A 21,044-nucleotide genomic window follows, 5' to 3' on the forward strand; every position below is an offset into this window, starting at 1 on the left:
AGGTATTTTACAATTTTCTTTCCCTTTCCACTCCACATCACTGCACTACACATAGTCTACAATAAAAGGTGCTCTGACTTAATTCACAAGTCGCAGCACGCCTCAATCCGTAGAGGATTGAGAGGAACCCCAATGATGAAGCAAGACACCTAGGGGCTACCCTGGTGGGTGAGGGGTCTCTACAGAAAAAATATTTTTTCTAGACACGGGATTACAACAAATTCTTGCTGTGTCCTATCTAATTCCCTAAGGAGAGGTTTTATCGATATACTCTATTTTTGTCTAACCAAGTAATGATTGCTCCAAGACCTGGACAAGTGGAACTCTCACCTGCCTCCCCCTCCCCCACCTCCTGATTACTGCCTCTGGAGCTAAGGGCAGGGCCTATTGTAATGTGCCTAGAAGCACATTTGTGTGCTTCTGAGGGATTCCCTCTCAATGCACAGATTTAACACTCTCACTTCTGGTTTGACTATCTAATGATGAACCAGGCACTCCTTATACAGCTCCACCGTGCAGGGAGACCTGGCGCTTTGACTGAACCGCAGACCCAGCCCCTCCCCACCCCAGCGCCTTGAGACCCTCACAGGTAAGTAGTTATGCTTTATAATTCTCTGATTGGTTGAGGGTGTTGGTTGCCTCACATTAGGCCTCGCCACCGGCCCCTCTGGTCATTGTTTCATTCTGCAGGGGTCTCCCTATGCCGACTGCTTTAAATGAGCAGGTGCTGTCAGGTACTCAGTGCCAGCACTTCTTTCATTTGGAAGGAATGGCATCAGCACTTCTCAGGACGGCGCCAATGCTCGTGATGGAATAGTACCCTCACTTCTCATCACGGCTCTAATGGTTCTGATGAGCAATGGTCGCAGTGGGAGGGATCCGTGGGGCACGACGTGCCCCTACTTTTTAAATTTCATAGAATCTGTTCCCCTACTTTTTTTATTATAGAAATGCATCCCAGGGCCACAGAAATAACAATGGCCTATATATAAGGCTCTGCCATACATGGATGGGCGGGGTGGGCAGAGAAGGAAAAAATGGCTTGTGATTCCACTTTTAAGCGTATTTTGTACATTCCGTGATTGGAAACGTATCCCACTTAATGGATACATTTAATGTCAATAACTCATACTAACCCTTAAATTAACATGTAACCATTGGTTGAATTCAATAACATAATAAGCTGTAACTGGTCAGTGAAATGCCAAACAAATACTAAAAAGTGGGATGTTTTGCTTTTTTCTGGCCACACCTCTTACTCCGCCCTCTGATTCTGCGCCCACAGTTTCCCCACTTTTTTTCCCACTCCGACCACTGCTGATGGGAGAGTAGCGGCACTTATCAGCACGCAGGGACTCTGGGTCAAGGAGTACCTGCACTTCTAGACTCCCATTCACGCGCTGCTCGTACCTGTATCGCTTGTCGTCCAGCGGCACGAAGTCCATTAGAAGCGCGTACTCCGCCGTCGGGTCCATCCCAAAAATCTTCACCTGGAAGGTGGGGAACATCCTCCTGTGGAGACAGGAACCCAGAGGTCAGTACCTGGAGGGGTCAAAAAACCCTGAGGTCACTGAGGTCTGTGGAGAGGTCAAGGGTAGTGGAGAGCAAGGGGGAGGGGTCATGGTGGGGGGCAGAGGTAACCCTGACCCTAAGGTCACTGAGGTCTGTGGAGAGGTCAAGGGTAGTGGAGAGCAAGGGGGGAGGGGTCATGGTGGGGGGCAGAGGCAACCCTGACCCTGAGGTCACTGAGGTCCAGGAGAGGTCAAGGGCAGTGGAGAGCAAGAGGGGAGGGTCATGGTGGGGGGCAGAGGCAAGCCTGACCCTGAGGTCACTGAGGTCCAGGAGAGGTCAAGGGCAGTGGAGAGCAAGGGGGAGGGTCATGGTGGGGGCAGAGGTAACCCTGACCCTGAGGTCACTGAGGTCTGTGGAGAGGTCAAGGGTAGTGGAGAGCAAGGGGGAGGGTCATGGTGGGGGGCAGAGGCAATCCTGACCCTGAGGTCACTGAGGTCCAGGAGAGGTCAAGGGCAGTGGAGAGCAAGGGGGGAGGGGTCATGGTGGGGGCAGAGGCAACCCTGACACTGAGGTCACTGAGGTCTGTGGAGAGGTCAAGGGCAGTGGAGAGCAAGGGGGAGGGGTCATGGTGGGGGGCAGAGGTAACCCTGACCCTGAGGTCACTGAGGTCTGTGGAGAGGTCAAGGGTAGTGGAGAGCAAGGGGGAGGGGTCATGGTGGGGGGCAGAGGCAACCCTGACCCTGAGGTCACTGAGGTCTGTGGAGAGGTCAAGGGTAGTGGAGAGCAAGGGGGGAGGGGTCATGGTGGGGGGCAGAGGCAACCCTGAGGTCACTGAGGTCTGTGGAGAGGTCAAGGGTAGTGGAGAGCAAGAGGGAGGGTCATGGTGGGGGGCAGAGGCAACCCTGAGGTCACTGAGGTCTGTGGAGAGGTCAAGGGTAGTGGAGAGCAAGGGGGGAGGGGTCATGGTGGGGGGCAGAGGCAACCCTGAGCCTGAGGTCACTGAGGTCACTGGAGAGGTCCAGGGTAGTGGAGAGCAAGGGGGAGGGGTCATGGTGGGGGGCAGAGGTAACCCTGACCCTGAGGTCACTGAGGTCTGTGGAGAGGTCAAGGGTAGTGGAGAGCAAGGGGGGAGGGGTCATGGTGGGGGGCAGAGGCAACCCTGACCCTGAGGTCACTGAGGTCTGTGGAGAGGTCAAGGGCAGTGGAGAGCAAGGGGGAGGGGTCATGGTGGGGGGCAGAGGCAACCCTGACCCTGAGGTCACTGAGGTCTGTGGAGAGGTCAAGGGCAGTGGAGAGCAAGGGGGATGGTCATGGTGGGGGGCAGAGGTAACCCTGACCCTGAGGTCACTGAGGTCTGTGGAGAGGTCAAGGGTAGTGGAGAGCAAGGGGGAGGGGTCATGGTGGGGGGCAGAGGCAACCCTGACCCTGAGGTCACTGAGGTCACTGGAGAGGTCAAGGGCAGTGGAGAGCAATAGCGGAGGGTCATGGTGGGGGGCAGAGGCAACCCTGACCCTGAGGTCACTGAGGTCACTGGAGAGGTCCAGGGTAGTGGAGAGCAAGGGGGAGGGTCATGGTGGGGGGCAGAGGCAACCCTGACCCTGAGGTCACTGAGGTCTGTGGAGAGGTCAAGGGTAGTGGAGAGCAAGGGGGGAGGGGTCATGGTGGGGGGCAGAGGCAACCCTGACCCTGAGGTCACTGAGGTCTGAGGAGAGGTCAAGGGTAGTGGAGAGCAAGGGGGAGGGGTCATGGTGGGGGGCAGAGGCAACCCTGACCCTGAGGTCACTGAGGTCTGTGGAGAGGTCAAGGGCAGTGGAGAGCAAGGGGGAGGGTCATGGTGGGGGGCAGAGGTAACCCTGACCCTGAGGTCACTGAGGTCTGTGGAGAGGTCAAGGGTAGTGGAGAGCAAGGGGGAGGGTCATGGTGGGGGGCAGAGGCAACCCTGACACTGAGGTCACTGAGGTCACTGGAGAGGTCAAGGGCAGTGGAGAGCAATAGCGGAGGGTCATGGTGGGGGGCAGAGGCAACCCTGACCCTGAGGTCACTGAGGTCACTGGAGAGGTCAAGGGTAGTGGAGAGCAAGGGGGGAGGGGTCATGGTGGGGGGCAGAGGCAACCCTGACCCTGAGGTCACTGAGGTCCAGGAGAGGTCAAGGGCAGTGGAGAGCAAGAGCGGAGGGTCATGGTGGGGGGCAGAGGCAACCCTGACCCTGAGGTCACTGAGGTCCAGGAGAGGTCAAGGGCAGTGGAGAGCAAGAGCGGAGGGTCATGGTGGGGGGCAGAGGCAATCCTGACCCTGAGGTCACTGAGGTCCAGGAGAGGTCAAGGGCAGTGGAGAGCAAGAGCGGAGGGTCATGGTGGGGGGCAGAGGCAACCCTGACCCTGAGGTCACTGAGGTCCAGGAGAGGTCAAGGGCAGTGGAGAGCAAGAGCGGAGGGTCATGGTGGGGGGCAGAGGCAATCCTGACCCTGAGGTCACTGAGGTCCAGGAGAGGTCAAGGGTAGTGGAGAGCAAGGGGGAGGGGTCATGGTGGGGGGCAGAGGCAACCCTGACCCTGAGGTCACTGAGGTCCAGGAGAGGTCAAGGGCAGTGGAGAGCAATAGCGGAGGGTCATGGTGGGGGGCAGAGGCAACCCTGACCCTGAGGTCACTGAGGTCTGTGGAGAGGTCATGGGCAGTGGAGAGCAAGGGGGGGTCATGGTGGGGGGCAGAGGCAACCCTGACCCTGAGGTCACTGAGGTCCAGGAGAGGTCAAGGGCAGTGGAGAGCAATAGCGGAGGGTCATGGTGGGGGGCAGAGGCAACCCTGACCCTGAGGTCACTGAGGTCCAGGAGAGGTCAAGGGTAGTGGAGAGCAGGGGGGGGTCATGGTGGGGGCAGAGGCATGGGACATGAATGTGGGGGGGGCATAGAAGGAGGAAGCGGCACAGGGCGGAGCAAAGAAAATACAGTGGTAAAATCGTCCATGAGGCAGCTTGACGTTAGAGCCAGGTACAGGATATCTGCCCTTTTTGTGGGATCACACCTGATGTTTCACCTTTTTCTGAACCCTATTTTTGCTAATATTCAGAAGTGCTCTCCCCTAAATTGAAAAAGTGAAATGGTTGTCATCTACATGTTGTTGCCTTTGCCGATGCTTGTTGGTAATACAGCATTGTTGCACCAATATAATTAATAATTTTCATAAATAAGCCACAATTCATTCTCAATGCACAACAGCTCAGGGTTTAATTATTCACGCTTTCCTGAAATGATAACAGTGATGTCATTGAGAGGACTGTCAACGAACAGCTGACCCGCTACCTCGAGGAGAACAACAACTTGGACCCTTCCCAGTCCGGGTTCCGCAGCAAACACAGCACCGAGACTGCCCTCATCCCCGCCACCGATGATATCAAGTCCCTGCAGGACAACAGAGAAACGGCTGCCCTCATCCTCCTGGACCTGTCAGCAGCCTTCGACACAGTCTGCCACAACACACTACGAACACGATTCCCCAATGCCGAGATCCAAGAGAAGGCCCTGGCCTGGACCACCTCCTTCCTCTTTGGCAGAACACAGAGCATCCGTCTCCCCCCTTCCGCTCCAAAGCCACTGAGATCATCTGCGCATACCCCAGGGCTCATCCCTCAGCCCAACGCTGTTCAACATCTACATGGCACCGCTCGCCCACGTCGCCCGTCGGCAGGACCTCAACATCATCTCCTACGCCGACGACACCCAGCTGATCATCACCCTCACCAAGGACCCCCACACCGCCAAAACCAACCTTCACGAAGGAATGAAGGCCATTGCTGAATGGATGAGGAATAGCCGACTGAAGCTGAACTCGGACAAGATGGAGGTCCTCCTCCTCGGATCCACCTCTTCGGCCTGGGACAACTCCTGGTGGCCGACCACACTGGGAACCGCCCCATCACTCACCTGCCATGCACGCAATCTAGGGGTCATCCTCGACTCCACCCTCTCTATGACTAAACAGGTCAACGCCGTCTCCTCCTCCTGCTTCAAGACCCTCCGCATCCTCCATAGGACCTACAAGTGGATCCCCACTGAAACGAGAAGAACATCACACCCCACCTGAGAGACCTGCACTAGCTCCCGGTGAACAAGAGGATAACTTTCAAGCTCCTCACCCATGCACCTCAACAGACGACTCAGCTTCTACACCCCCACCTGCCAGCCCTGCTCCGCCGACCTCGCCCTCGTCACAGTCCCCCGCTTCCGAAGAGCGGCCTCCGGCGGCAGATCGCTCTCCCACCTCGCCGCCAAGACATAAAACACCCTCCCACTGAGCCTACGACAGACCCAAGACCTGATGACCTTCAGGAGGATATTCAAGACCTGGCTGTTCGATCAGTAGCAGCATTCCCCACCCCAGCGCCCTGAGACCCTCACGGGTGATTAGTGCGCTTTACAACTGATATGATTGATTGATTGATTGAACGATTGTCAAATACTGTCATGATAAACCCAAGGTTGGATCCCTTTGAATGAATGAAAGAGAGGAATAAAGAAAGAAAGAGAAAGAGAGAAAGAATGAATGAATGAATGAGTGAAAGAATGGATAGATGCAACTTTCATACTTGAGCAGCAGTACAGCTGATTGTGATTATAATTCTCAGAGGGTCCTAGCATGGGTAGCCTTCATCCACAGCAAGCCAGAAACAGACCTCTCCGGAGAAACAACAACACAAGCATAGCCTGAGAGAAAGAACGCCATAAGACCTTCCTATACTTTCAGACAGGCGCCCTCACCCCTGTAAAGGAATAAACATAGTGACGAGTGACCACAGAGATCTGGCCCCATCACTAGGACTGCTGCTGTGAAGCATTATAGTCATTAACGCATTAACGCCAATGGGGGCTTAATCTGATAATCCACCCCCCATTGACTATAGAGGTAAGTCGACTTTTTTAGCAGGCAATAGATTCTAGCGATAATCGCGCTTAGCACGATTTTTTTTTATCGCTTCGACTGCCTTGCTAATAGGCGATAGCTGTGTTATCGACTGTTTTCAGTCGCTAACAGTGTGGGTACGCCCACTTTGCATGTCATTAGCGATAAATATCGCTGACATGCAAAGCGGGCCCCAAACCTGTAGCTATCGCCTAAAAGCTGTCGCTAACTGCTGAAAGGGTGATAAAATTATCGCCGCTTTAGCGGGAAAAGGTCCCGCTAAAGCGGCGATATCGCCCTTGCTAATATGCCACAGTGTTCACTAAAGTAATTCTGGTGCCAGTCCCGGGTTCAAGTGGCGCTGGGTCCTCACTCGCAGCTGCGTTGCCCAAAGGGCTTGTATTGGGTCTGTGGGTGGCAGCTACATTTTGGGGGTGCGACGCCTCATAATCAAGGGACAGTCTGGGCTCGGTCAGGCCAGCCACGACCCCAACCACTCATCCGAAAATCCTATCAATGCTATTATGAAAATTATTATCATTATTACTATAACTATTACTACTACTATTATTGCCATTACAATTATTGTTTCAACTACTACTACTATTAGTATCATTAGTGATAGTATTGCCACTACTACCATTAATATTATTATTGTTAATATTACTCTTTCATTATTATCAGTATTATTAGTATTTCTATTAGTATACATTGTTAGCTGCGTTGTTATTATTGTTATTATAATTATTAATAAGCTCTTGTTTTATAGTCAGAATTGTTATCTGTGTTGTAATGCTACAAGTATTATAAATATTGATGTAACTATTATTATTAGAGTCTTTTTATTACTGATTTTAGGAAACAGGAGATGACTTCAAGTACAGTGTACACTAGTTCATAAAAACATTAGGAATATTCATTCATAATTGCAGTGGAGGGTTCACCTTAAATGTAACACTATTAGCATTATATCAGCACAGAGAAGAGTCTGAACTGCCTTCAAACCCATAAACAGCAGGTGTCGTCCATCCCTGTGGTGGATAATGCAACATGCGGGTGACATAGTGATCACCGCAGCAAGCACAGTGACCCACTGTGCAATCACATCAAACAACAGTGAAAGGTAGAAAAGCTGAGACAAATTACCTTGGGGGTCATTACGATGCAGGTTGGACCAACCATCCGACCATCGCTGCCACTATCCGATTCCGACCACCGAAGCCGGGAACGTTTGCCCGACATATTACGATGCAACCGGTGCTACAGCAGCCGTCTCATCTATGGCGGTGCACATATCCCCAAATATGTCACTGCAAGTTCTCATAAAATCACAGAAAACATGTAAATTGTAGACACATGCATGACATATGTGAGGATATGCCTTGTGCTCCGTGTACCCCATTCCTGGAGTGTGGGGAAATGTGCACAGTCCAGTCAATGAGGATACGTGCCGCAGAAGGACAACCCTGTGGATTCCAGCTCCTCAGGGTTGTAGACATCAGTGTACAGATGCTCAGGTGAAGGAGACCTGGAGAAAGGGATCCAAAGAGGAGACTGCTGGGGAGAAGTGGACTTGGATAATGTGCACCCCAAAACTTTCACTTGCGATAACTCGAGGCCGGCCGTCAGACTGCCATGATCATGTCGTCAGACATCCATATCGTTATCCAACAGAGGTCGGGGATCCCTGACCTGCCCTACGGCTGCTGTTTTTTCTCTGACAGCCATCTCGGCGATCAAGGAAAGGCTGTCCGCAGTCGGTCGGAGTACACAATGCATGCATCGTAATTCAGCCATCAGACCGACTCATTCTGAAGAGACCACGGCGGTCCAACCACCTCTAAAAGGACACTAGTCACTAGAGGTCCCTAGTAAGAGAAACAGATGCTTTCTCTCGCAGGCTGCAGTACCCTGGGTGGTCAGTAGAGGTCCCCGGTAAGAGAAACAGATGCTTTCTCTTACAGGCTGCAGTACCCTGGGTGGTCAGTAGAGGTCCCCGGTAAGAGAAACAGATGCTTTCTCTCGCAGGCTGCAGTACCCTGGGTGGTCAGTAGAGGTCCCCGGTAAGAGAAACAGATGCTTTCTCTTACAGGCTGCAGTACCCTGGGTGGTCAGTAGAGGTCCCCGGGAAGAGAAACAGATGCTTTCTCTCGCAGGCTGCAGTACCCTGGGTGGTCAGTAGAGGTCCCCGGTAAGAGAAACAGATGCTTTCTCTCGCAGGCTGCAGTACCCTGGGTGGTCAGTAGAGGTCCCCGGTAAGAGAAACAGATGCTTTCTCTCGCAGGCTGCAGTACCCTGGGTGGTCAGTAGAGGTCCCCGGTAAGAGAAACAGATGCTTTCTCTCGCAGGCTGCAGTACCCTGGGTGGTCAGTAGAGGTCCCCGGTAAGAGAAACAGATGCTTTCTCTCGCAGGCTGCAGTACTCTGGGTGGTCAGTAGAGGTCCCCGGTAAGAGAAACAGATGCTTTCTCTCGCAGGCTGCAGTACCCTGGGTGGTCAGTAGAGGTCCCCGGTAAGAGAAACAGATGCTTTCTCTCGCAGGCTGCAGTACCCTGGGTGGTCAGTAGAGGTCCCCGGTAAGAGAAACAGATGCTTTCTCTTACAGGCTGCAGTACCCTGGGTGGTCAGTAGAGGTCCCCGGTAAGAGAAACAGATGCTTTCTCTCGCAGGCTGCAGTACTCTGGGTGGTCAGTAGAGGTCCCCGGTAAGAGAAACAGATGCTTTCTCTCGCAGGCTGCAGTACCCTGGGTGGTCAGTAGAGGTCCCCGGTAAGAGAAACAGATGCTTTCTCTCGCAGGCTGCAGTACCCTGGGTGGTCACTGGGGCAGTAGCGGCCAGTGGTGGGAGTGCTCTGGGAGGTGGGGCGGGGCAGGGGTGGAGCAGGGTGGGGGGTAGTAAACTATGGAATACAGCCCAACAGAGGTAAGTAAACAAATAAATAAATAAAGCGAGTTTCATTGCGCGCGCTGCATTGCCAAATGTGTTGCAGCGCACGCAACGAAATTTGTTTTATTTATTCATTTGTTTACTTGCCTGCGTTGGGCCGTATGCCATAGCTTACTACCGCCCACCCTGCTCCACCCCTGCCCTGCCTCACCGCCCCGCAGCACTCCCACCACCATCCGCTACTGCACTAGGGGTCCCCGGCAAGAGAAACACATACTTTCTCTAATAGTCTAAAGTACCCTGGGTGGTCACTAGAGTACCCCGGTAAGAATGTGAATGCAATTTATAAAGCGTGACTCATGCCCGAGGAAGTCTTGGTGCTATTGGATGAAGGATAGGTGCAGAAGTAATTTGAGAGCATAGATCCTTGTAAGAGATCGGCTAAAACTTAGGGGTCCATTAGGATGGCGGACGGACAAAGTCCGTCCGCCATCCTGTCGGGGGCAGGTACCGTCCGCCACAAGGGCGGAGGCACCGTGCCCCCAATTAGGATGCACCCGCCACAGTGGCGGGTGCATCCCGCATTTTTAACATTGCGGCGGACGGTGCTTAAAGCACCGGCCGCCGCAATGTGAAAAAAGCATGTTGTGCGTTTCACAGCACAACGTGACAGGCACCGCCCAGTGCCTGCCATGTTGTGCTGTGAAACGCAGGGGGTTACCATAGGTACCCCCCATGTTCACCCACCGCCCCCCCCTCCTTCACCCTGGGGGTCCGCAACGGGCCCCTAAGCAGGAACCGTATGCCTTTTCGTGGCGGAGTTGCCGCCACGGAAAGGCATTCCCCTTAGGCCATCCCAATATGGCTGGTGTTGTCTGATAGACACCGCCACCATATCAGGCCTTTTGCGGTGGAAAAGCGGCAGACGGTCTTCCCGTCCGCCACGGTCCCCCCGCCATTGTAATATGGCGGGGGAAAAAAGGTGGCAGACAGGCAAGGATGGGGGACGGATCGCCACCGCCTGCATGGCGGTGGCGATCCGTACGCCATCCTAATGTACCCCTTAGTCTTGTGAGAAAAGCAGGTCTTTAGAGACTTTCTGAAGATAAGTACGGAGGGGCAGTTTTTAGTGTTAGTGGTAAGTTGTTCCAGACCACAGCAGTAGCCCCAAAGGAGCTCCTTCCACCCCATGTGGTCCTCTTATTACTGGGGACTATCAGATTCTTGGCGGAACCTGAACGGAGAGTCCTTCCTGGGGTATACCATGTGAGCTTATCCGTGAAGCAATCTGATCCATACAATGATTTGAAGGCCAGACAGAGGGCTCTGAACTCACAGCGTTTTCTGCCTGGAAGCCCGTGAAGTTTCCTGATGGCTTCCTTACCCGATTCGTATTCTGGTATTTTGAAAAGAAAGCGTGCAGCTGCATTTTGCAGAGTCTGGAGCCTCTTCATAGGACCTACTGCAAGATGAAGATATAGACTGTTGCAGTCGTCAATCCTCGAGAGTACCAGAGAAATAATCACAGTTTTTGGGAGCTCCGGGGGTAAGTATTTTTCGATCTTCCTTACCATTCTCAAGGAGCAGAAAGAAGCAGAAGGAGTTCTTTTCACCTGCTCTTTGCTTTTTATTTATTTATTTATTTAGTTATTGAAAAGTTTTCTATAGCGCGAACAAGACCCTTGGGTATCCGAGCGCTTAACAAAACAAGAAATATATTGGAGACACGTTTTATATAATAAACGATATGACAGTGGAGAAATTAGTTGGGCATACTTCCTAGATGAAAGGAAGATAGAGTAGGCTCCAAATAAATAGCAGACCTGTACGAGGTTAAAAAATGAATATTCAATGTTCTGAGGTAGGTTAGGGATTAATTATATTATATATGTTGTACGAGGTCTTCTGTATATGGTTGTTTTTGATGACTTATCCTTAATCCTCTGTGCTTTCCAGATCCAAAGTTAGAAACGCGTCGACCTCTGGTATCAGCATAGAGTCGGTGATTTCCTATTTCCTTCCCGTATAGTTATCACTTAGTCACCTCTTTGTCAAGGCTTAGGTGATGAATTGACTTGACGATGGAAGGAACTTACTCATGAGAAAGATCTTAGTTTCCCTTTTAAATGATGCAGTGTTTGGAATTTTTCTAATGTTCGGAGGGAGTGAGTTCCAGATTCTGCGGGCCGCTCCTGAAAACGCTCGATCGTAGGTTTTTCTTTTCTTGAAGATGGGCGGCCTCAGCATCAGTTCCTTGGCACTCCTGGCCGGTCTGTTTCCTCCAGATATTTCTATTTTCTGGGCAAGGTATCTAGGTGTGTTGTAGTGAATCGCTTTATGGGTGATACATGCCATTTTTAGCTGTATTCTAGCTTCGCAAGGTAGCCAATTTAATGCTTTCAGGTGCGGGGAGATATGGTCAAATTTCCTCGTTCCTGTGATAAGTCTTGCTGCTGCATTAAGGCATGCCTTTAATGGTGCTGTGAACATTTTTGGTAGTCCTGCTAGCGTTGTACACCCATATTCAATCCTCGAGATAACCAGTGATTGCACTGCTAGTTTTAGGCCCGTCTCAGTTAAAAATGATTTCGTTTTTCTTAGGTAATTCAAATGGAAACGGGCGCTTTTTGCCATTGCTTTGATGTTGGCTTTCATGTCTAGGTTCTCGTCCAATGTGATTCCAAGTGATTTCGCGGAATCAACTAGAGTGGGGGTGCAGTTTAATGCTGTGATCATTTTCAACCATTCCTTCACTTCTGATTGATTCTTTTGTGGCGAGATAAGTAAGAATTCTGTTTTATGTGCGTTTAGCTTCAGATGATTGATAGTTAGCCATTTTAGCGTCGTTTTGAGGGCCTCATTCATTAAGATGATGTCTTCCAGGGCAGTGATCTTAATGTAAATCTGCGTGTCATCCGCGTACATATGGTAAGATATTTTGGAATTTCGCTGAATTTCTTTGAGGGGTTAGATGTATAAATTAAATAGTGATGGAGATAATATGGATCCTTGAGGTACTCCAATTGTGTTTGGACATGAGGGTGAGAGTGATTGGTTGATCAGGAATCTCTGACTTCTATTCTGTAGGAAGGACTCAAACCATCTCAGTACTTTGCCAGATAATCCCATCCTGTCCTGGAGTCTGTTCAGTAATTTTTCATGGTTAACTGTATCAAATGCAGATGATAAGTTGAGGAAGATGAGTAGACAAGATCTGTTTTGATCTAGTGCCTGAAGTGCATCATCGACAATGTGTAGGATTGCCGTTTCCGTGCTGTGACCTGTTCTAAATCCTGATTGGCAGTCATCTAATAGTGAGAAATTCTCGATGTGTTGGCTCAGCTGATTCCGTACACATTTCTCTATTAATTTGGCAAGAAGTGGGATGTTGGTCACTGGACGATAGTTGTTTGGATCTGCTGGGTCCGCTGTAGGTTTTTTGATGATCGGCACTACTTGACCTGTTTTTAGACATTCTGGAAGGATCCCCTGTGCAAGCGAGGCGTTAACGATTTCTGTCCATATAGGAATCACGAGCCGGCTGATTTCTTTCAGGCATTTTGATGGTAGTGGGTCGTTATAGTGATTGTTAGGTTTGATGTCAGATAGCGTTTTAGCAATGTCATGTTGGTTCAATAATTTGAAGGTGTCCCAGTGTGCCTTGTTTTTTATCAAATTATCCACATCTTTAGATGTAGTATTGTACCCTGATGGAGTGTGGTAGTCAGGGTTGTCTGCTGCAATCTTGAGTTCTCTTTCCAGCTTGTTGGCTTTGTCGGTGAAAACGTTTGAAAATTCTTTGCGGCTAAGTTAGCAGATTTGGCCTGCTTGTTTGATTGTTGTTTAATGATCTCAAATAATTTCCGTGGTTTTTTTTTGGCGTTAACCAGTTCTGTTCTAATAAATTCCTTTTTAGAGTTGAGGATCTTTTTGTTGTATTCATTTCTAATTTTTCTGAGGGATTTCTGCTCAGGGGATGATGGGTGTTGTCTCCATTTTCTTTCCGCACGTCTCAATTTTCGCCTATCTTCATTCAATGTCCCATTGAACCATGGGTTTTTAACCTTCTCTGTGACTCTTTTCAATTTTAGCAGTATGGTGGCGTTGACTAGTCTCGTTACTGAAGTAGTGTAGTGGTTTGTTAAATCATTCACATTCTGCACGTTGTGCGGTAGAGTTAGGCCTTTTTTGAAGTTTTCAATTAGTAGTTCCATGTTCGAGTCTCTGGTATCCCGCATCCATCTTTTGATTTTAATAGGTTGCGTAGTTTGCATCTTCATCCAAGTGGGTATCAGGAAGGTTATGGCATGGTTATCTGACCAGTCGCACGGCTCTATTGCGAGGATTGAGATGTTATCATTTTGAGAGAATATCCAGTCCAATGTTGCTCCTTTCGAGTGTGTTGGTTGTAAGCATGCTTGGGATAAGTTTAGTTCGGTTAAAAAGTCTTTCAGAGTGTTGACCTGTTTGTCGTTGTTGTTGTTCCAGTGTAGATTAAAATCGATTATTAGCGTCAGTGTTAGCGTTAGCCTTGATTATCTCCATTAGTTGGTCAACGAAGGTCATATTATTTCCCAGTGGGTGATATAGTGCATGTAAGTTACAACTTTGTTTGTTATCCGATCTTATATTGAGACCTAGATATTCGCATGACTCTAGAGGGTCGGATTGTATTTGGCTAATTTCTAAGTCCGATCTGTGTATGCAGGCTATACCACCCCCTGTCTTTTTTTGTCTATCAAGTCTCACAATGTTGTAATGAGGGGGCACCAGAAGGTCCATGACTGGGGATGAGGATTCAGATAGCCATGTTTCCTTGAGGATTGTTATGTCTATTTCCTTGTTAATAATGATGTCAGCTATGTCAGACGCATGTTTAGCTGCTGATCGACAATTGAGCAGTAGGCATTTTAAAGACTTCTCTGTTCTACGTGGGTTCATATTTTGCGATTCAGGGATTAGTTGGACTTGTTGTAGGTTGTTGGGATTGGGTTTCCTTTCATTCAGCTTAGATATTCTGTTGGCGTCTATCAGTACTATTTTGATTTCTTTCCCTCTACTGCTGTCAGTAGGCATCATAGTCCCGTAGTAGGGATAGGATTTCTTCTTCAGTTAAATATTTCTGATTCCTATCTGGTCTATTTTGTCTGTTTGAAAAAGGCATCGCCTTCTTATTGCTCCTGCATTGAGATGTGATTAACAGCTCTCGGATTTGCTCGACTTCTGTGTGAGTGTTTTCCGTAATATCCTGTAGTTTCTCCATTCCTTTAAAGTTGCTTTGTAAGTTCTGTGACAGGTTGCTCATTTGTGTTTGGAGCTCTATGATTTTTATTAAGATCTTAGGTGATGTTCTGTGATCGCTCATCCGCTTATTTCGAGTTTCACGATTTTTGTTCCTTATTTTTTGTTCTGAGCTTTTTATCTGTATCTTGTTCTGTTTGCCCTCAGATCGGTTGTCTCCCCTACCATTGTTTGCCGTGTTTGGCGCTCTATCTTTGTTTTGTGTTCCTAGACTCTTATTAGTGGAGTATCTCGTTCTAGGTGAACTTTGTGTAGACGTACTTGGGGGTATGGAAAGGGCAGCTCTTTCCATGTGAGCTATTCCTAGGTTTTCATTTTGTAATTTGCTTCATCTCAGTATCTGAGAGAAAGACGGGATTCTTCACTTTATTAGTGGGTTCAGGAAGAGGGCCCAGATCGGACGGCCATCAATCCGTTGTCCAAAAAGAGGGGTCACTGCCGAAGATCATAGCCTCCAGTTTTTGTAGCATTCAATTTCAGACAGTTTTTACGCATCCATTCGCTGACATTGCTCACGCACATACTGAAGGCAGAGCTTGACTTCTTATCAGCATTTGTTCGTGACACCTCAATTAGGGTATCATCAGGACATGATACCAGGGAGAAACCAGAATTTCTAATGAAGGTGGCGAATGGAGTAACATAAAGATTAAAAAGCGTTGGGCTCAGGACTGAACTCTGCGGAACTCCGCAGGGTAGGGAGAACGGACTAGATGTAAAATTGAACAGTGACACGTTTCGGCGTCTATTTACCAAAAATGATTGGAGAAGCTCTAGTGTCCCTAAACTCTGCATACGGCCAACCAGAATCTCATGGTTCAACGTATCAAATGCTGCGGAGAGATACGGCAGGATCAGGGCCCCTGTTCTTCCATTGTCAAGTTTTTCTCAGATGTCTTTTGTCGCTATTATCAGAGCAGATTCTGTGCCCCGATATTTTCTAAACCTGGCTCAATGTATTGCAAGAGTTGTTCATTCATCACTTTGTCAGCCAGTTTGGCACTGAAGGGGAGTCCAGATATAGGGCGATAGAGAAACAGATACTTTCTCTCGCAGGCTACAGTACCCCAGCTTGTCGCTTGAGGTCTCCATTAGCAGAAACAGATACTTTCGCTTATAGGCTGCAGTACCTTAGGCTATCACTAGAGGTCCCGGTAGACAGACGCATGTCCTGCCAGTAACCAAGCTGCAGTACCATAGGATGTCACTAGAGGTCCCTGTAGCCAGACATATGTCCTGCCAGTAACCAGGCTGCAGTACCGTAGGCTGTCAGTAGAGGTCCTGGTAGCCAGACACACAGTCACTCAAGGTCCCACAGGTGTCCGAAGCCATCCCTTCAGTCTCAGCAGACCAGAGAACTGTGACTGCAGCAGAAGCCCTTGAATGGCCTTTGTTGAAGTAGAAAAAAACAATGGCAAAAATGTGACTCTGTGCTTGTTTTTGGAAAGCCAGATCACAGGAGGTGTGGCTTCTGCTTAAATTTGCATATTCCCTATCACAAGTCGCTCCTCTTTTGCTGAATATCGATGCTCTAAACAGACAAGCTGCTGCGGTGTTGTGTGTGTTCGTCCTTTCAATGGCTCTACCTGGAGTCCCGCATTTTCTGGTAGGTGTCGCCCTAACTTTCTCCGCTAATACCAGACACTTGAGTGTCAATATATACCTGCATGCTTCCAAACAAGGACAATACTCTCTTGGCTTAACAATGGCTCAGTAAAATCTAGTCATTTGGGATTGAAAGTGGAATAAATGAGGAGAAATAAAGATAATTCTTCTCGTTACGTTTTGATGCATTCCCAGGCCTGCCACTGATAGTAAATCTGGAAATACACCATATTCCATGGGTGGATGCATGGGAACACCCCCGCTCCACCCACGGAACGCCTTCCCAGGACAGAGTAGCACAAGGCAGCAGTTTGCGCTACGCTGGCTCCACCCACGGAACGTCTTCCCAGGACAGAGTAGCACAAGGCAGCAGTTTGCGCTACGCTGGCTCCACCCACGGAACGTCTTCCCAGGACAGAGTAGCACAAGGCAGCAGTTTGCGCTACGCTGGCTCCACCCACAGAACGTCTTCCCAGGACAGAGTAGCACAAGGCAACGGTTTGCGCTACGCTGGCTCCACCAACGGAACGTCTTCCCAGGACAGAGTAGCACAAGGCAACGGTTTGCGCTACGCTGGCTCCACCCACGGAACGTCTTCCCAGGACAGAGTAGCACAAGGCAACGGTTTGCACTGCGTTGGCTCCACCCACGGAACGCCTTCCCAGGACAGAGTAGCACAAGGTAGCAGTTTGCGCTACGCTGGCTCCACCCACGGAACGTCTTCCCAGGACAGAGTAGCACAAGGCAGCAGTTTGCGCTACGCTGGCTCCACCCACGGAACGTCTTCCCAGGACAGAGTAGCACAAGGCAACGGTTTGCGCTACGCTGGCTCCACCAACGGAACGTCTTCCCAGGACAGAGTAACACAAGGCAACGGTTTGCACTGCGTTGGCTCCACCCATGGAACGCCTTCCCAGGACAGAGTAACACAAGGCAGCGGTTTGCACTGCGTTGGCTCCACCCACGGAACGCCTTCCCAGGGCAGAGTAATATAAGACAGCAGTTTGCACTGCGTTGGCTCCACCCACGGAACGCCATCCCAGGACAGGGTAACACATGGCAGCAGTTTGCACTGCGTTGGCTCCACCCACGGAACGTCCTCCCAGGGCAGAGTAATATAAGACAGCAGATTGCAGTGTGTTGGCTCCACCCAAGGAACGCCTTCCCAGGACAGATTACACAAGACAGCAGTTTGCACTGCGTTGGCTCCACCCACGGAACGCCTTCATAGGATTGACTAACACAAGGCAACGGTTTGCACTGCGTTGGCTCCACCCATGGAACGCCTTCCCAGGAAAGAGTAACACAAGGCAGCGGTTTGCACTGCGTTGGCTCCACCCACGGAACGCCTTCCCAGGGCAGAGTAATATAAGACAGCAGTTTGCACTGCGTTGGCTCCACCCACGGAACGCCATCCCAGGACAGGGTAACACATGGCAGCGGCTTGCACTGCGTTGGCTCCACCCACGGAACGTCCTCCCAGGGCAGAGTAATATAAGACAGCAGTTTGCAGTGTGTTGGCTCCACCCACGGAACGCCTTTCCAGGGCAGAGTAGCACAAGGCAACGGTTTGCGCTACGCTGGCTCCACCAACGGAACGTCTTCCCAGGACAGAGTAACACAAGGCAACGGTTTGCACTGCGTTGGCTCCACCCATGGAACGCCTTCCCAGGACAGAGTAACACAAGGCAGCGGTTTGCACTGCATTGACTCCACCCACGGAACGCCTTCCCAGGGCAGAGTAATATAAGACAGCAGTTTGCACTGCGTTGGCTCCACCCACGGAACGCCATCCCAGGACAGGGTAACACATGGCAGCGGTTTGCACTGCGTTGGCTCCACCCACGGAACGTCCTCCCAGGGCAGAGTAATATAAGACAGCAGATTGCAGTGTGTTGGCTCCACCCAAGGAACGCCTTCCCAGGACAGAGTACACAAGACAGCAGTTTGCACTGCGTTGGCTCCACCCACGGAACGCCTTCATAGGATTGACTAACACAAGGCAACGGTTTGCACTGCGTTGGCTCCACCCATGGAACGCCTTCCCAGGACAGAGTAACACAAGGCAGCGGTTTGCACTGTGTTGGCTCCACCCACGGAACGCCTTCCCAGGGCAGAGTAATATAAGACAGCAGTTTGCACTGCGTTGGCTCCACCCACGGAACGCCATCCCAGGACAGGGTAACACATGGCAGGGGCTTGCACTGCGTTGGCTCCACCCACGGAACGTCCTCCCAGGGCAGAGTAATATAAGACAGCAGTTTGCAGTGTGTTGGCTCCACCCACGGAACGCCTTCCCAGGGCAGAGTAGCACAAGGCAGCAGTTTGCACTGCGTTGGCTCCACCCACGGAACGTCTTCCCAGGGCAGAGTAATACAAGACAACAGTTTGCAGTGTATTGTCTCCACCACGGAACGCCTTCCAAAGACACAGTAACACAAAGCAGAGGTTTGCACTGCGTTGGCTCCACCCACGGAACGCCTTCCCAGGACAGAGTAGCAGAAGGCAGCGGTTTGCACTGTGTTGGCTCCACCCACGGAACGCCATCCCAGGACAGGGTAACACATGGCAGCGGTTTGCACTGCGTTGGCTCCACCCACGGAACGTCCTCCCAGGGCAGAGTAATATAAGACAGCAGTTTGCAGTGTGTTGGCTCCACCCAAGGAACGCCTTCCCAGGACAGATTACACAAGACAGCTGTTTGCACTGCGTTGGCTCCACCCACGGAACGCCTTCATAGGATTGACTAACACAAGGCAGCGGTTTGCGCAACGTTGGCTCCACCTACGGAACGCCTTCCCAGGACAGAGTAACACAAGGCTGCGGTTTGCACTGCGTTGGCTCCACCCACGGAACGTCTTCCCAGGGCAGAGTAATACAAGACAACAGTTTGCAGTGTATTGGCTCCACCACGGAACGCCTTCCAAAGACACAGTAACACAAAGCAGCGGTTTGCACTGCGTTGGCTCCACCCACGGAACGCCTTCCCAGGACAGAGTAACGCAAGGCAGAGGTTTGCGCTACGTTGGCTGCACCAACGGAACGCCTTCCCATGACAGAGTAACACAGGCAGCGGTTTGCACTGCGTTGGCTCCACCCACGGAACGCCATCCCAGGACAGAGTAACACATGGCAGCGGTTTGCACTGCGTTGGCTCCACCCACAGAACGCCTTCCCAGGACAGATTACACAAGGCAGCGGTTTGCACTGCGTTGGCTCCGCCCACGGAACGCCTTCTTAGGATTGACTAACACAAGGCAGCGGTTTGCGCAACGTTGGCTCCACCCACGGAACGCCTTCCCAGGACAGAGTAATACAAAACAACAGTTTGCAGTGTACTGGCTCCACCCACGGAACGCCTTCCAAGGACACAGTAACACAAAGCAGCGGTTTGCAGTGCATTGGCTCCACCCACGGAACGCCTTCCAAGGACACAGTAACACAAAGCAGCGGTTTGCACTGCATTGGCTCCACCCACGGAACGCCTTCCCAGGACAGAGTAATACAAGACAACAGTTTGCAGTGTATTGGCTCCACCCACGGAACGCCTTCCAAGGACACAGTAACACAAAGCAGCGGTTTGCACTGCGTTGGCTCCACCCACGGAACGTCTTCCCAGGGCAGAGTAATACAAGACAGCAGTTTGCAGTGTATTGGCTCCACCCACGGAACGCCTTCCAAGGACACAGTAACACAAAGCAGCGGTTTGCACTGCGTTGGCTCCACCCACGGAACGCCTTCCAAGGACACAGTAACACAAAGCAGCGGTTAGCACTGCGTTGGCTCCACCCACGGAACGCCTTCCCAGGACAGATTACACAAGACAGTGGTTTGCACTGCGTTGGCTCCACCAACGGAACGCCTTCCCAGGACAGATTACACAAGACAGCGGTTTGCACTGCGTTGGCTCCACACACGGAATGCCTTCCCAGGACAGTGTAACACAAGGCAGCGGTTTGTAGAGCGCGTGGCTGCCCGTGAGCGTCCCAGCGCTAGTGATAGAAATAACAGAAATGAGGGAGAAAAGTATTATGGGAACAGCCAGGTCTTGAGTGCCTTACGAAATGAAAGAAGATGGGGCTGAGCCCGGATGTTTAGGGGCAGTGAATTCCATAGCTTGGAAGCATTATAGGCAAAAAGTCGGCCTCCAGAGCGGGCCTTCCTGATTCTGGGTACGGATGCCAGGTTGCAATGTGAGGACCGGAGAGTTCTATTAGTTTTGTAAGGGGTGATGAGGTCTTTTAGAATAGGAGGAGCCTTTCCCTGCAAGATTTTGTAGGCCGTACAAAGAGCTTTGAAATGCACTCTTTCCTGGATGGGCAGCCAGTGCAGGGCTTTAAGGGCTCGTTTGGCTGAGCAGCGGCGCTGGGTTCCTGTGAGAAGGCGGGCGGCAGTATTTTGTACTATCTGGAGTTTTGCTAGTACCTTTTTGGGGGCCCCCAAATAGAGGGCATTGCCGTAGTACAAACGGGACATCTCAAGGCCTTGAATCAAAAGTTTTTGGGATTGTATTGGGAGTAAGGGAAGGATTTTTCTGGCAGTTTGTGATAGGCCATGGCATACGCCGGCCGTTTTCCTTGCTTGGGTGGTGCCTCTTACCTCCCTCAGGAACCTCTTACCTCCCTCAGGAACCTCTTACCTCCATCAGGGGCCTCTTACATCTCTCAAGGCCCTCTTACATCCCACAGGGCCCTGTACCTCCCTCAGGGCCCCTTACTTCCCTAAGGACCCTCTTATGACCTCAGGGCCCCCTTACCTCCCTCTGGCCCCCTTACTTCCCTAAGGGCCCTCTTACCTCCCTTGAGCCCTATACCCTCCCTAAGGGCCCCCGTACCTCCCTCAGGGCC

General features: G+C 50.9%; 1 protein-coding gene across 1 annotated transcript in view; it reads right to left on the reverse strand.

Annotated features, from left to right (window-relative positions):
* The window catches only part of LOC144757386 (T-box transcription factor TBX10-like), a 182,699-nt gene that overhangs the window by 25,845 nt on the left and 135,810 nt on the right, over window positions 1-21,044 (reverse strand). Inside the window, exon 3 of the mRNA XM_078646376.1 lies at window positions 1,411-1,512. Coding sequence (XP_078502502.1) covers window positions 1,411-1,512 — 102 coding nt within the window. The remainder of the gene's footprint in view (window positions 1-1,410; window positions 1,513-21,044) is intronic.

This window comes from Lissotriton helveticus, chromosome 1_1 (assembly GCF_964261635.1).
Source record: "Lissotriton helveticus chromosome 1_1, aLisHel1.1, whole genome shotgun sequence".
In the NCBI taxonomy this organism is placed as follows: Eukaryota; Metazoa; Chordata; class Amphibia; order Caudata; family Salamandridae; genus Lissotriton; species Lissotriton helveticus.